At 41.2% G+C, this 14,419-nt stretch overlaps 1 protein-coding gene across 2 annotated transcripts in view; it reads right to left on the bottom strand.

Annotated features, from left to right (window-relative positions):
• Window positions 1–14,419, bottom strand: part of Dcaf5 (DDB1 and CUL4 associated factor 5) — a 94,073-nt gene that overhangs the window by 23,727 nt on the left and 55,927 nt on the right. For both annotated transcript variants that reach the window (XM_076921845.1, XM_076921846.1), the window contains exon 7: window positions 4,294–4,360. In XM_076921845.1, coding sequence (XP_076777960.1) covers window positions 4,294–4,360 — 67 coding nt within the window. The remainder of the gene's footprint in view (window positions 1–4,293; window positions 4,361–14,419) is intronic.

Below are 14,419 nucleotides of genomic sequence, written 5' to 3'. Positions count from 1 at the left end.
GAATGAGTGTGGGCTTACTCGTGTGTGTGTGTGTGTGTGTGTGTGTGTGTGTGTGTATGTATGAATGGGTGTGGGCTTACTCTTCTCACAACACTCTGGGTAGAGGGGTCAGAAGATGAATCTGTCTCCTGTTATCCTGTGGGATCTGGGGATTAAAATCAGGCCTTAGGCCTATATACAAGCACTGCTCTCAGCTGAGCCATCTTGCTGGCCATTACAGTCACATTTTAACTGTCAATCAAATAGCTTCTGTGTAAAAGAATTAAGATGAATAGCAAGTTCCAGGCCAGCCAGTGCTAGCAGGCCAGCAGGCAGACAGTGAGATCCTGTCTAAAACTAAACCAATAAAGTGTGTGTGTGTGTGTGGGGGGTGCTTTAATCCCAGCGCTCCAGGAGGTAGAGGCAGGCAGATCACTGAGTTTGAGGCCAGCCTGGTCTACACAGCAATTCCAAGACAGCTAGGGCTAGAAAGAGAAACACTGTCTTGAAAAAAAAAAATTTGAAAACCAACCCTCTTCCAAAACACAACAAAAACATTAAACAACTAAATGAACAAATTATAAATCATAAGCCGTTATAGGACAGAGTAGAGAAGGTTGTCTTAAGTTCTAAATAATTATTTGATTTAAAAATTACACACATTATTTTAATAAAAATAATTTAATTATAAGAATAGTAGAAGTAGAGAAAAAGGAGGAGCATGCCCAGAAGAGAAAAGCTCTCACGTGTGAGAGAATGTGGGTGGGTCTGTCAGAGTGGCAAGGCTGGACTCCCAAGTGAGTCAAGGCCTACTAAAAATAACTGCAAAAGGTACTTTCATCACATGCAGACCAAAATGATGATGAAAGAAAATGACTTTCTGTGATACGATGTATTGCTGTAAGACATAGAGAGAGAGCAAAGCCCTCAACTACCAGCTCCTGGAACCAACAAGAGGGAAACCATATGACCCTGCCCTTGCAAACAGAGAAATCCAGTATAGAAACGATGGCTTCTGGCCAGTTCAAGTATAACTGCAGTAGATGTGGGGTCTGTGGCTTCTCTGAAACTTGACGCACTTTCTGGTTTGCCTTTACTTATTTTTAAGATAGGGTTTCATTATTTAATTCTGTCTGATCTGGAATTCACAGGGTTCCACCTGCCTCTGCCTCCCAGGACTGGGACTTTAACGTGTGTCCCTGGCCTTGGGTGTGCTTTCTAAATCACCGTGTAGCACATTTTAAAATCAACAGGGCAAAGACTTCCTTGGCCAGTCTGACTACATCTTCGGAATCCACTAACTGGATTAACTGTTACACAGAGACAGAACAGACTCAGAAATCAGAGCCAACCTCAGTTTCTTGAGAAACTATAAAATAATCCATCTCTGAAGAATATCTCAAAGGGGACATGAGATCTATCCTACAAGAAGAGGAAGAATTGTCAGAGGTATGTGTGCACAGAGAAAAGTGGGGACAAAGGAAGAAGTCTATCTCTTCAAGTCAAAGAGAGAAACACAATCTACTGGTGGTACTTTGACCTTTCAGCTTTCAGAAATATGAGGGAATACATTTGCGAGTTTTTTGTTTGGTTTTGTTTTTTGGAATAGGGTCTCTTTATATAGCCCTGGCTGTCCTGAACTTGCTATGTAGGCCAGGTTGGCACTGAATCCCTGAATGCTGGGATTAAAAGTGTCCACCACAATGGCTAGCTTTAAAATTTGTACCTCTTTTTTCTTTTTTTTTCCCATTAATTAATTTATTCACTGTACATCCAGATCACAGTCCATGCCCCCAGAAACACCAAAGTCTTAACAGAGCTTTTTAAATTTCAAAATGCTGAGGCATGGTTTTAAAACCAATTGTAATTCTATTATTTAAAACAATTAAAATTGCTTTAAAATGTGAAGTATTCCCATGAGTTAGTAATGATGGTGATTTCTATAATTTAGTGTCATGTTTTTTCCTTTCTTTTCTTTTTTTAAATTGGATATTGTATTTATTTACATTTCAGATGTCAACCCCTTTCCCCATTTTCACCCCCTCCAAACCCTGTATCCCACCCCCCTTTTAAAATTTGTATCTTTTAATTCACCCAGTTTGTGCTATTCTGGTATTGTAGCCCTGGTACACTGAGGCTCAAGCCTAAGGTAGTACACAAGGGACTTGGGAGGATACCCCAAAACCAAAATAAACAACAACAAAAACCCAACCAACCAAAAAAACAACAACCAAACCAAAAACCAAAAATCCTCCCATTCTGTTGCTATTCCCAATTTTTCTTTTATATGAGTGTGAAAAGACAGCCGAGAAGAGTTCCAGAAAAGGAGAGGGGTAATCTACTTTCTACTCTAAACCTTATAGTAGCTTAACAATAAAAACACTGCAAGTTAGGTAAAAGACATAATTAAATACAAAGGTTATTTCTCAGCTAATCCATCTGTGATCTGTGGAGATAGGAAACCTGAGCCTGAATAAACTTTAACAGAGTTTGCTCTGCTTGCCACATCTGGTAGACTGCTGCCACATCTGGCAGTGCTTGAGGGAGAGCTGCTTCCCCATTCTCCACACTTACAAATTCCAGAAGGAAGTGCTTATGACTTATTTAGTAACTAGACCACAGCAATTAGACACACCCCATCCCTACCTCTGTTTAAAGTTTGGTAATGATGTTATTTATTCAGCAACAGACAAAGTGAAAAAAAAAAAAGTCTCAACTCTGAGCACTAGACATAATTTGTGTCATACACAAGGTAGAGACCTCTGCTATTTTTCTGATGGCCATTTTTCAGTTTGATACCATCCATGTATCACCCACTGCAGACGGCTAAGTTGAGCTGTTCTCAAAGAAATTTTTGTAGCAGTAGGTAACATTAAATAGGTGATGATGCCATTATTTTAAAAATGAGATTTGAGCAGCTGAAGAGATTGCTCAACAGTTAAGAGTTCTGTTGCTCTTGCAGAGGACCCAAGTTTGATTCCCAGCACCTACATGACTTACAACCATCCTGGGCCTGTGATGCCCTCTTCTGACCTCCATGACCACCAAGAACATAGGTGGTACACAGACCAGATAAATATGAAGGCAAAACACAATTCAATATAATGAATAAATCTTTAAGAAAACAGGTTGAAAACTTAAATGCTCCAAATTTATGGAAAACTATAGGCCTCTGTCAGAATACTACTATCTAGAGCAGATACAGAAATGGTTATTTGATGTCTGAGATTATCAAACCTCAAGAAACACACCTGCCCATCCTCAGAGAAACCCTCCTTTAGTTAACATCACCACGGAGACCAACAGAAAGCAAGGCCCTAACCAACCATGCATAAACAACAAGCAGGATATGCGATGTATGAGGAAAAGCATTTAACAGCAATATAAAAACACAAAACAAAAAAATGCCAGGGCTGGAGAGATGGCTCTGCAGTTAAGAGCACTTCCTATTCTTATAGAGGACTGGCGTTTGGTTCCCAGCTCCAAACTATCCAAGGTCTCTGGCCTCCATGGGATGCTTATGTGCACATACCTGCATGCACACGCACGCACACACACACTTTAAAATGATTCACACGCACGCATGCACACACACACACACTTTGCTTTTCGGAACTATCATCAATCTCTCCCATAAATAAAAGCAGAGAAGGTTCTGGGAATGGCGCTTTGATTCAATGGGTGAAGACTCTTGCTTCCAATCTTGGCCCACACAGTGGAAAGAGAAAACTGACTCTGGCAAATTAATTGTCCTCTAACCTCCATACATGTACCATGGCTAATGTGCATACACACATGTGTGTACACACACATGCAAACAAACAAATGTAAAATAAAACTTTTAAAAAAGGAGGTTCTTAGGAAGAAAAAATATCTAAGTATCATTTATGCCAGATAAGACAATGTGTAATACCTGGCTTCTAATCTTTGTTTTCAAAATTCTCTTGGATGTTTTCTGATAAACTGTTTATATTAAAAGAAAGAAGTATAGGGGGCTGGAGAGAAGGTTCAGTAATTAACACTGTTGCTTTCGCAGAGGACCTAGGTTTGGCTCCCAGTAGCCACATCGTAGCTTACAACGATCTGTGACTCCAGTTCCAAGGGATCTCATACTCTTGAGGGCACCAGAGACACATGTGGCACACATATATCCATAAACAGGAAAAACATTCATATACATAAAATAAAAATCTAAAAAATTACTTTAAAGAAGTATAGTCATCTACTGTAATAGCATTCTCTCAAGGAACTGCATGCTATATATAGGCCAAGAGAGTCAACTGAATTGACACATCTACACTGGGACAGACTCACCTGCTTCTGGATCTGCAGGAATCTTCCACATGTACAGGTTGAAGTCATCAGAGCCTGAAAGGATATACTGTGGGAACAAAAGAGATATTTTATATATTATTTTATAATTGGAAAGATAATTATTCAATTACATATATCATTCTGTAAAGAGAATTTAAACAAAGAAACAAACAAACAAACAAACCACCAGGACCATCAAAATGGCTGAGTGGGCAGAAGTAATTGCAGTGTAAGTCTAAAACCTGCTTGATCCCAGATTCCACAGCAGAGGGGAAGAGAGAAAGAACAGATCATGTGCACCGTGGCTGTGGCTCTGTCTCCAGGGGCTCTGTCTCTGTGTCTCTCTTTCTCCCTCTCTACATTAAAAGATCAACAGCTCCACAACTGTACATCTTTAAATTAAAAGTTTGAGGGACAGTAAGAATTGAACCCAGAGCCTTATGTGTGTAAAAGACCATGCTACTGAATTGCACCTAAGCTCCTAAAGTATACTGCGTGCGTGCGTGCGTGCGTGCGTGCGTGCGAGAGAGCGAGAGCGCGAGAGAGCGAGAGCGAGAGAGAGAGCGAGAGAGAGAGAGAGAGAGAGAGAGAGAGAGAGAGAGAGAGAGAGAGAGAGAGAAAGGATTGGGTATTGCTAGGTAGCCTTCCTGGGTATTAAGATTATAAGCATGTACGTATACACCTAGCTCAAACCTAGTATTTTTACATGGAAAATCTCAGATAATATTTATGTCACAATTTTTAAAAGTGTAGAAAATAAAAAATTAGGATCTTTATAGAGATCTTTGAGGTCAAGCATCTTAAACTTCTCTGCATCTCTCTGACACCCTGGAGCAGCGGGCTACCTCCAACCTAACCATGACAAGAACATAAGAGATATCTTTTTAGGAAGTAAAAGATGTCTTTTTGTGTGGCAGCTTCAATCTCCTGGTCTGAAATGGGGCCATTGTTGCTAGATCTGATCCAATTAATTAGACTCATAAATACATTGTGTTTATGGGTGAACAGCAACAAGAAGCAACTTGAGCAGTTCACTTATTTCAGATATTGACAAAACTGTTTTACTCTAACTCGAGGTCAAAATTACTTGTGTATTTTGACTCCATCTGCTTATTTTCTCCAGAAAAAGAAAGGCCTATAGTTTTCTCAAGACATTGTGGACTTCTAGTTTAAGTCCACCAGGCACACAGTCTTTCTGAACCATTTAAAACTTAATGGATAATGGACAGGACTGGGAATGTAGCTCAGTGAGAGAGTGCTTCATTAGTATATGAGTGTAGGTTCAACACTCCTAATGATTTTCAAAACTCTTTACTAGCCTTCAAAAAAAGCTTAAAAAATACGAGCAGGAGGCAACAGTTCTGTTGTTTAGGGTTAAGACACTGTGGTGAAAGAACTCAGTATCTTTACCTGCTAAATGAGAGCCAGGCTGGTTGTTCTCCAGAATGAATGGTAGAACCCAATGTGACCTTATTGTCCCTAATCTACCACTTAAGTAGTTGACAAATCACTAAGTAAAACTTGCCCAAGACTGGGAAATTCAAAGGTAACATGTTACACTCCAATTAAAAAGTTTCCCTGCAGTTCAGAAGTTGGAATTCAGGACCCCAGGAGTTTAACAGAAAAGATTTACTCACTACATATGTATGTATGTATGTATGTATGTATGTATGTATGTATGTATGTATGTAACAAAAGTTGCTACTCAATATCTCATTGTTTCTTGTTCTATTTAAAAGAAGCCTTAAACCTGACATCAAATTCTTCTCTCCCTCTCTCCAAACCTCACCAACCTAAATAAACAAACAAAAAAATGCATACTAAAAACAACACTACTAGGCTATACTTATCGGAAGTCTTACTTTACTGAAGGATCAGTACTTTCCTAATTGCTTAGTACTCACTGGGGCAGAGCCCAGGACCATTAAAGGGGCTGGCTGTCCAGACAGAACGCTGACTCAGAAGACAGCCTTAGAAGGAAGAAACTGTTCCCACAGAGTTAAGTCTGCTGGCTCTGATATGATAGCTCCTCAAACACAGAAAATGCCTGGAATGCTTTAAATGCTTTTGGGGATAAAGCCAGCTCTGATAGTTCTTTCCTTAAAACTTCTCTTCCATCTACCAGAACTGCTTGGGATAACTTTCGGGGCGGTGTGTGTATGTGTGTGTGTGTGTGTGTGTGTGTGTGTGTTTTCACCTACTGACATCTAGCCAGACCGAGTAAGTGCTCACCAACACTGGAATTACAAGATGCCCTCAGGAATTCAGTTATGGCATTTAGTGGTTGGCTGTTGGAGTCCCGCCAACATTAACAGTTGGCTGCCTGGGATACTGTTAACTGTGAGAGCCTGAAATAAAAATGAGTTCATTTTTCTATTCTTTCAACAAATATTTATTGAGTGTCTACTATGTGTTGAGCACTGCTCTAGGGAAGGAAATAGAGAAATGGTGCAAAGAGAGCCTTCCCTGCTCTCATGGAGCTATCCTCTTATTGAGTGGGGTAAAATTATACACATATAATGTGGGAAAGGGGAACAACGTTAGGAACAAGAAACAAGAATATATATGCGAAATTCCCAGTGGGGGTAAAGGTTAAAAGAAAAGGGAATCATCTGGATAGAGAAGCTAGGGGGTGCTTGGGGTAGGTTCTTGCCATTTATGTAAAGTGGTCATAGAAGGCTTCTCTGATAAAATGGCATTTTGAGCAAAGCCCTGAAGGAAATGAGGGAGCAAATTATGTGGATATTTGGGAGAAGACTATTCCAAAAAGGGGTAGAGAATTCTGGAATATCTAAAATATAAAGCAGCAAAGTGTATGTAGTGGCTCAAACCTGTAAGCTAAGTATTCAGAAGGCTTTGAGGCAAAAGGCTGAATGAGAAAGATCCTAGCTTCAACTATCAAGAGTTCTAGGCCAGCCTGGGCTACAGTCAGATCATGTCACACAATGAAGTAAAAAGCAACAAATGAGGTAGCCAATGAGCATGGGGCTCTGCCCATGTTAAGCGGGAGCTCCCTCTGAACTGCACTCTAGGCCTTTTTAAAACCTGATCTGAGCCTGGGTCTTACTAGCTTGCCGGGGCAGGCCTTGAACTTGCCATCACAGGCCTTTGTCATTAGGCTCCAAATTTTTTCAAAGCTGTGTAGATTACCCCAAGTGGGCCTGAGGTAGGGACACATTTACCATCACTACAGGAAGTAGAACTTCCTCCTAAGTCAAGGCTGGTTGAAAGCTCAGACTTAGTGAGGCCTGCCAGCAGTTAGTGCTCCAGGCACTGAAGTCCTGCTGTGCTCTCTCTCTAAGCATTCTGCTGTGGACACTGAAGAAAACAGACAGAAGAGCTCTAAGGCCAGTCACTCCCCAGAGAAAGCTATACCACATGCCCTCATTAACATTCATTTGTACTAAACCATAAAATGGAATTTCATAGAGCAAAAATGTAATTCCCCCCTTCTCTATCTCTCTCACTCTCTCCCTCCTTCCCCCTTCCCTCCCCATCTCTCTTTCTCTCTCTATTGGTATTTCTTTTTTCCATATCACTGGATTACAAGACTGGGCCACCATGACACAGTGTCCCGCATGGATTCTGGACAGTGTGTGTATGGGCTGTTGAAACTGGATCCTCATGCTTGCACTTACCAGCCTAGCTATCTCCCCAGCTCTGATAGTCTTCCTTTAACTTGATACCTAATTTCAATTGGGTTTTTAAAAATTGTTTTGGTTTGCTGTATTTCTTTTTTTTTTCTTCCCGAGACAGGGTTTCTCTGTGTAGCCCTGGCTGTCCTGGAACTCACTCTGTAGACCAGGCTGGCCTCGAACTCAGAAATCCACCTGCCTCTGCCTCCCAAGTGCTGGGATTAAAGGCGTGCGCCACCACTGCCGGGCTCTTGCTGTATTTTTTTAAAGAAGGGGTCTTACATAGCCCAGGCTGGCCTTGTACTCCTCATCTTGTGACTTGACACCTGCTGTTTCTCTGTCCCCTTCCCCTCCTTCTCCACCTCTGTTTGAGACAGTATCTCACTAGCTAGCCTAGACTGGCTTGGAGCTAGCAGATCTCTTGTCTCAATCTTCTTGTAAAACTCACAGTAATTTGCAGAATTTCCCCACAGTGATGTTTGTTTAAGTGTGTTTGTGGTATGTATATGGAAAGGTGTGTAGAACCCAGAAGACAATTTTTGGGAGTTAGTTCTCTCCTGCCATGGATCACAGAGAAGAAACACAAGTTGGCAGGCTTGGGGAGCCATATCACCAGCCCCATAGTGATGCTTTAAATGTGAGCACTGGCTGTAAAGTCCTAAATCACAAATGGGAACAGAGATGTTAAACACAGGAATCTGGGGTAATGACTCTGGTACCAAACTTACTGCTCCCTAGACCAGAAGCCCCTTAAATGCACAGATGCTGTTTGAAATTAGGTATCGAGCTGGGTGTGGTGGTACATGCCTCTAATCCCCTCTAATCCCAGCACTTTGGGGGCCCTGGCATGAAAACTGGATGTCCCAAGGAGGTCAGGGCTGTAGAGTAAGACTGTGAGGAGGAGAGGGGAGAAGAAGGGAGGAATAAATGAACTGGTATTGTTTTTAGCCAGGTAGGTACATGAAAATGAGAAACTTGCCTTTTTAGCTAGGTGTGGCAATGTTCGCCTTTAATTCCAGTACTCAGGAGGCAGAGGTAGGGGGATCTCTGAGTTCAAGGCCAACCTGGTCTACAAAGGCATGTTCCAAGATAGCCAGGGCTACACAGAGAAATCTTGTCTCAAACAACAAGGGAGAAAAACCTGACCATCTCTACGATAAATTTCTTATTTAACCTCATTCTTTGTCTTGTTTTGAAGACAGGGTTTCTCTGTGTCACTCTGGGCATCCTAGAATGCACTCTGTAGAGACCAGGCTGGCTTTGAACTCAGAGACCCATTGCCGCCAATCTCATTCTAAGCAAATTAAAAACTCAGTTCCAAGTTGGGCTGGTTATTAGTTGGCCATTCCTTTAGTCTCTGCTCCATAGACAGGATACATTTTAAGTCAAAAGTTTTGTGGGTGAGTTGGCTACCGTCCCTATTGCTCCACTGGGGTTCATGCTTGACTATAGGACACAGCCTCTTCCCCAGTGCTATGTGTCAGTTAAGGACACCCCTATTGATTCTTAGGTGCATCCCTTATCCCAGGTCTGTCTCTTCCTGGAGATGTCCCCTTCTTCCCTACCCTTGTCAGTTGCAGATTTCCATTCATTTTCATGGCCATCTATTTATCTCTCTTGTCCTTCCCCACGCCTGATCATGATCCCCCAATTCTCCTCCCCCATCCCCTCTCACCCAGTTCCCTCCCTCCATCTTCCTCTTATAATTATTTTATTCCCTCTTCTAAGTGAGATTCAAGCATCCTGGCTTGTGCCTTCCTTCTCATTTAGCTTAGCTTAGCAACTGGGCCAACTTGAGACCCATCCCATGGGCAAGCACCGATCCCTGATACTATTAATGATCCTCTGTTATGCTTGCAGACAAGAATCTAGCATGGCTGTCCTCTGAGAGGCTCCACCCAGCAGCTGACTCAGACAGATGCAGACACCTACAGCCAAATGGTGGATGGAGCTTGGGAACTCATGGAAGAATAAATAGGGGGAAGGATTGCAGTCCCCAGAGGGAATGGGAATTCCACAGGAAGACCAACAAAGTCAACTAACTTGGATCCTTGGGGCTCTCAGAGACTGAACCACCAGCCAAAGAGAATACACGGGCTGGAGCTAGGCAACTCCCCCCCACCCCCCCTCCCCAAACATATGTAGCAGAAGTGCAGCTTGGTCTTCATGTGGGTCCTGAAGAACTGGAAGAGGGGCTATCCCAAAAGCTGTTGCCTATACATGGGATACGTTCTAGCTGGGCTGCCTTGTCTTAGCCTCAGCGGGAGAGGATGCGCCTAGCTTCTCAGAGTCTTGATGTCTCAGGGAGGGAGGATACCCAGGGGGACCCCTACCTGCTCAGAAGAGAAGGGGAGGGAAGATGGGGAGAAGAATTGTGGGAGGGATAAGGGCAGTGAGTGGGATGTAAAAAAATAAATAAATAAAATAATAATAATAATAATAATAATAATAATAATAATAATAATAATAATAATAATAATAAAATATCCCCTCCAAAAAACCCTCAGTTCCTTCCTGCCAGGCATAATGGCATACACATTTAATCCCAGAACTCAGGAGGCAGAGATAGGCAGATTATGTAAGTTTGAGGCCAGCCTGCATTACATAAAGAGATCCTTTCTCAAAACAAACAACAAACCCCTAAAATCTCAGTTCTTAGGACCCTTTACCTTGTTAGATAGAATAGAACAAGAAGATGCCAGAGGAAGACTGTTTCTCCCCATTTCTCCCAAATACTTAGAACTGAGGGAAAGGAGAGCCATATACTACCTTGGGGCAAAGGAGACATACTTTGTCCGGCTTTTGGGCTAGTAGGATAACAACAATACAAAACTGAGCATGGGCTATATGGTCTGTATTCTCCACAGTCTTTTTCTAACTAGTATCAAAGCTTAACAGTTGTCCCCACAATGACTCATTTCACTGTTCACAGGCAAGTTTAACCTAATCCACTGTCAGCACACAGATATTAACTTGATCAAGTACAGGGGCTCAACAATCACTCCTTCATAATGGATGTCATAAAAAAGATTATCACACAGGAAGTGACATGGACTTGCTTGCCCTCACACTCTGTCAGTCTGCTAACCAGTAAGGAAACAGTCATTTGGGCAATACTCTTTACTCTCTGGTTCTGCGATAAAACACAATGTTCATACCAACTACTCCTGCCCATCTCTTCATTTCTCTCTTTTAAATTAAAAAATATATATAAATATAAAATAAAAAATATATAAATATAAAATATAAATATATAAATAATTATATATTTAGATCTTTCTTTAAACATTTAGTACACTAAATGTGTGTGTGTGTGTGTATATATATATATATATATATATATATATATATATATATATATATGCTATGTCTATGTTGAGTGCAGGTGCCAGGAGGCCGGAAGAGTCAAGTCTCCCCAGAGCTGGAATTACAGGTGACTATGAGCTGCCTTCTATTGGTGATGGGAACTGAATTCAGGTCTTCTGGAAGAACAGGATGTGCTTTTAACCACGAAGCCACTTCTGCAGCCCCTACTTTTTCATCTCTTTCATTTAAAAGTGTTTTAAAATTTATGCATACAAATGTTTGGCCTGCACTATGTAAATATACCATGTGCATGCATCAGATCCCCTGGAACTGAAGTTGTAGATGGTTGTGAGCTACCACATGGGTCTTGAACTTGGGTCTTCTGCAAGAGCAACAAGTGCTCTTAACCACTGAGTTATTTGTAATGGTTTGAACAAAAACAGCCTCCATACACTCCTATAGTTGAATACTTGGTCCCCAGTTGGAAGAACTATTTGAAAAGGACTAAGAGATGTGGCCCCTTTGAAAGAAGTGTGTCACTGTGGGCTTGTTATGCTCTCTCTCTTCCCTCCCTCTCTCTCCCTTGGCCCTACTACTTGTGGATCAAGAGGTTCCTCCATAATACCATCGAGAGCTCTAACCTTCAAAAAGTATAAGACGCATGAATCTCTTTCTTTTATACATTGTCCTGGTCATGGTGTGTTAGCACAGCAATAGAAAAGTAACTAAGACACCATCTTTCTAGAGCTCTTCTTCAACTCTTAACACTTTGTCTAGAAATGCTTCTGTTTGCAAGGTGCTTTAACTAGCTGAGAAGATCACCCAAGAATCATCGAAGACAAACATACATACATATATGCATACACACACACACACACACACACACACACACACAGTGTACTAAATGTTCAGAGAAAGATCTAAATTAGGCTGACTATAGAAAAAAATGATTTCAAAGGACTATCTGAAGTACAGGTAAATTCCTGGCAGCTACATTGTAAGTTTATATTGTAAGAAATATAGTTATAAAAAAATTATCTCCTATCTGAGTTAAAAGGAAAAAAATTCAAAAGGTACAAGGCCACCCACTAGACAGAGTCCAATTAATACTCAGAATAGGTCTCAACAAGCCCTTTGGTAAAAGAAAAATCTCTTGCTTCTCTTTTGACAGTTATGTAGATGGATGGATGGGTGGAAAGACAGGCACACAGTGTGTGTGTGTGTGTGTGTGTGTGTGATGCATGCCTGCATAGCTCTCAACAGTCCCCAACATCTACCAAAGGAAACATATCAATCAGTTACTACTTGATGTATGCTGATCAACTTACTTCTCTCCAAAGGCTCCTTCCACACTAATTGATTATTCCCCAGTAAATGGCATGTCTGTCTAATTAGCTGTATTGACTAGAAAAACCAGATGGCTCTGTGGCCAGGATCAGTAAGAAGAGAAACAACTATTTTTATTCAATTAAACACAGCTCTTTAGTTCCCCTGACCTTTGTTAGAAGGGGAAAAATAAGGTAATATAACTCTGTGAGAGACTCTGTGGAGGTCATTTCTAGAGAAAGGTTTGCAAGTTGTATAAATACAAGTCTGATCCTGCCATCTATGGTATAGTACTACCTGCTGTGTTATCTAAAGCAACAGAGCAAGTTTTCTCCTGAAATGGGCAAGCCACAGATTTAACTGGTGATAAGACAAACAGAATTACATTGGCTTTGAATGAAAACTTACCCATATGCATACCCAGAGGAAGACAGTATATGTATATGTATGTCCAGAGGAAGAGCATATATGCATATTCACACACAGACCAGGAGTATATATGCATATGCATACCCATAAGAATAATATTAGTTTTGCATGTAAAGTTATATTATTATTGTTTTGGATTGCTTCCCATTTCAGCTCTATTAAACTCCTGGAGTTCTTTGGTTTATTAATAACCAAACTTTATGAGGTATGAGTAGGGAAAATATGTTAATAAAGAAATATACCACATCAGCAGCCAATAATATTCAAATACTCAGTAGGGAAGAAAAATGTTACAAAGCTCTGTCCAAATCAGCAGCAGCTGCTACAGGCAAGTAGCCTACCTTACTTGAAGGCAAGAATTTGTGGAAATTCATTTTGGAAACCCAGGTTTGGTCTGAAGAGCCATTAACCAAATGGCATCAGTGCCTAGTCTTTCTCTATGGGCCTCAGTTCTGATAACAGGGGACTGGAGTATCTCATTCCAATTATATCCATTGTTCACGTAAAGGCTCTAAGCATTCTTCAGAAGATGATTTCCCTTTTCTCCAAAGCTTAAGCAAGCACGAGAAAGAGGCAAAGCTATTGGCTGAGTGATATGCTGAAGGATACTGGGCAGGCAGGGCAGGAGTGCTATGACAGTCCGGCTTTGTTAATGTCTACCGGGGTTTCCAAGTAGATACCTGCTCCCAGGTAAGGCTGTGCATTAAAGGAGAACTGTCATGCTATGTCACCAGAGCACAGCAATTTCACTTACTCCTAATCTAAGAATAAATCTAGGTTACCTCACGGTCTTTTTCAGTAAAACTCTGTCTCAAAAAAACAAGACACATCAACAAATATATAAAATATTCACTCCCTAGTGGCTGAGGAGATGGCTCAGTGGCTAAAAGCGTTTGCCATACAAATCTTTATGACATGAGTCTGCATCCCCAGAAGCTACATAAAAGTCACCCTTTAATGCCCAGCACACCCCTAAAGGGAAGCAGGACATGGGAACAGAAGACTCTCCGGTCTCAAATGTACAGAGTGAGGAGACCCCATTTCAAACAAGGTGGGAAGGTGAGGAACATCTGAAGGCTGTCCTCTATATATGTATACATGAGCATACACATAAAAAATTAAAACTCCTTTAAAAATATGCTCCCTAAACAATACAAAGACTTCATCAGCCATATGTCCTTTCTCATTGGCCCACAAAGACCACTTGATCTCCGTAATATGGAGGCAGCATGATTAGGACAAAAGGCACAGTCACAGGCAAGGGTGTGAGTTTAATCCTGGCTAGTCCCACTACTGACTCGTCAGCCATTACAAGTCACTCGGGGCCTCACTTTCAAGGTCGATGAAACCAACTATACCTAAAGGTCACTGTGTGGATTCAAATACAAGAGAAGAAAATGAAACAAGTGGAAAAAAATTAGCCAAAAGCC

The sequence above is a fragment of the Arvicanthis niloticus genome, chromosome 23 (genome assembly GCF_011762505.2).
Source record: "Arvicanthis niloticus isolate mArvNil1 chromosome 23, mArvNil1.pat.X, whole genome shotgun sequence".
NCBI lineage: Eukaryota > Metazoa > Chordata > Mammalia > Rodentia > Muridae > Arvicanthis > Arvicanthis niloticus.
Note: the sequence above shows the minus strand (reverse complement) of the source record. Positions and strands in the feature narration are given on the sequence as shown.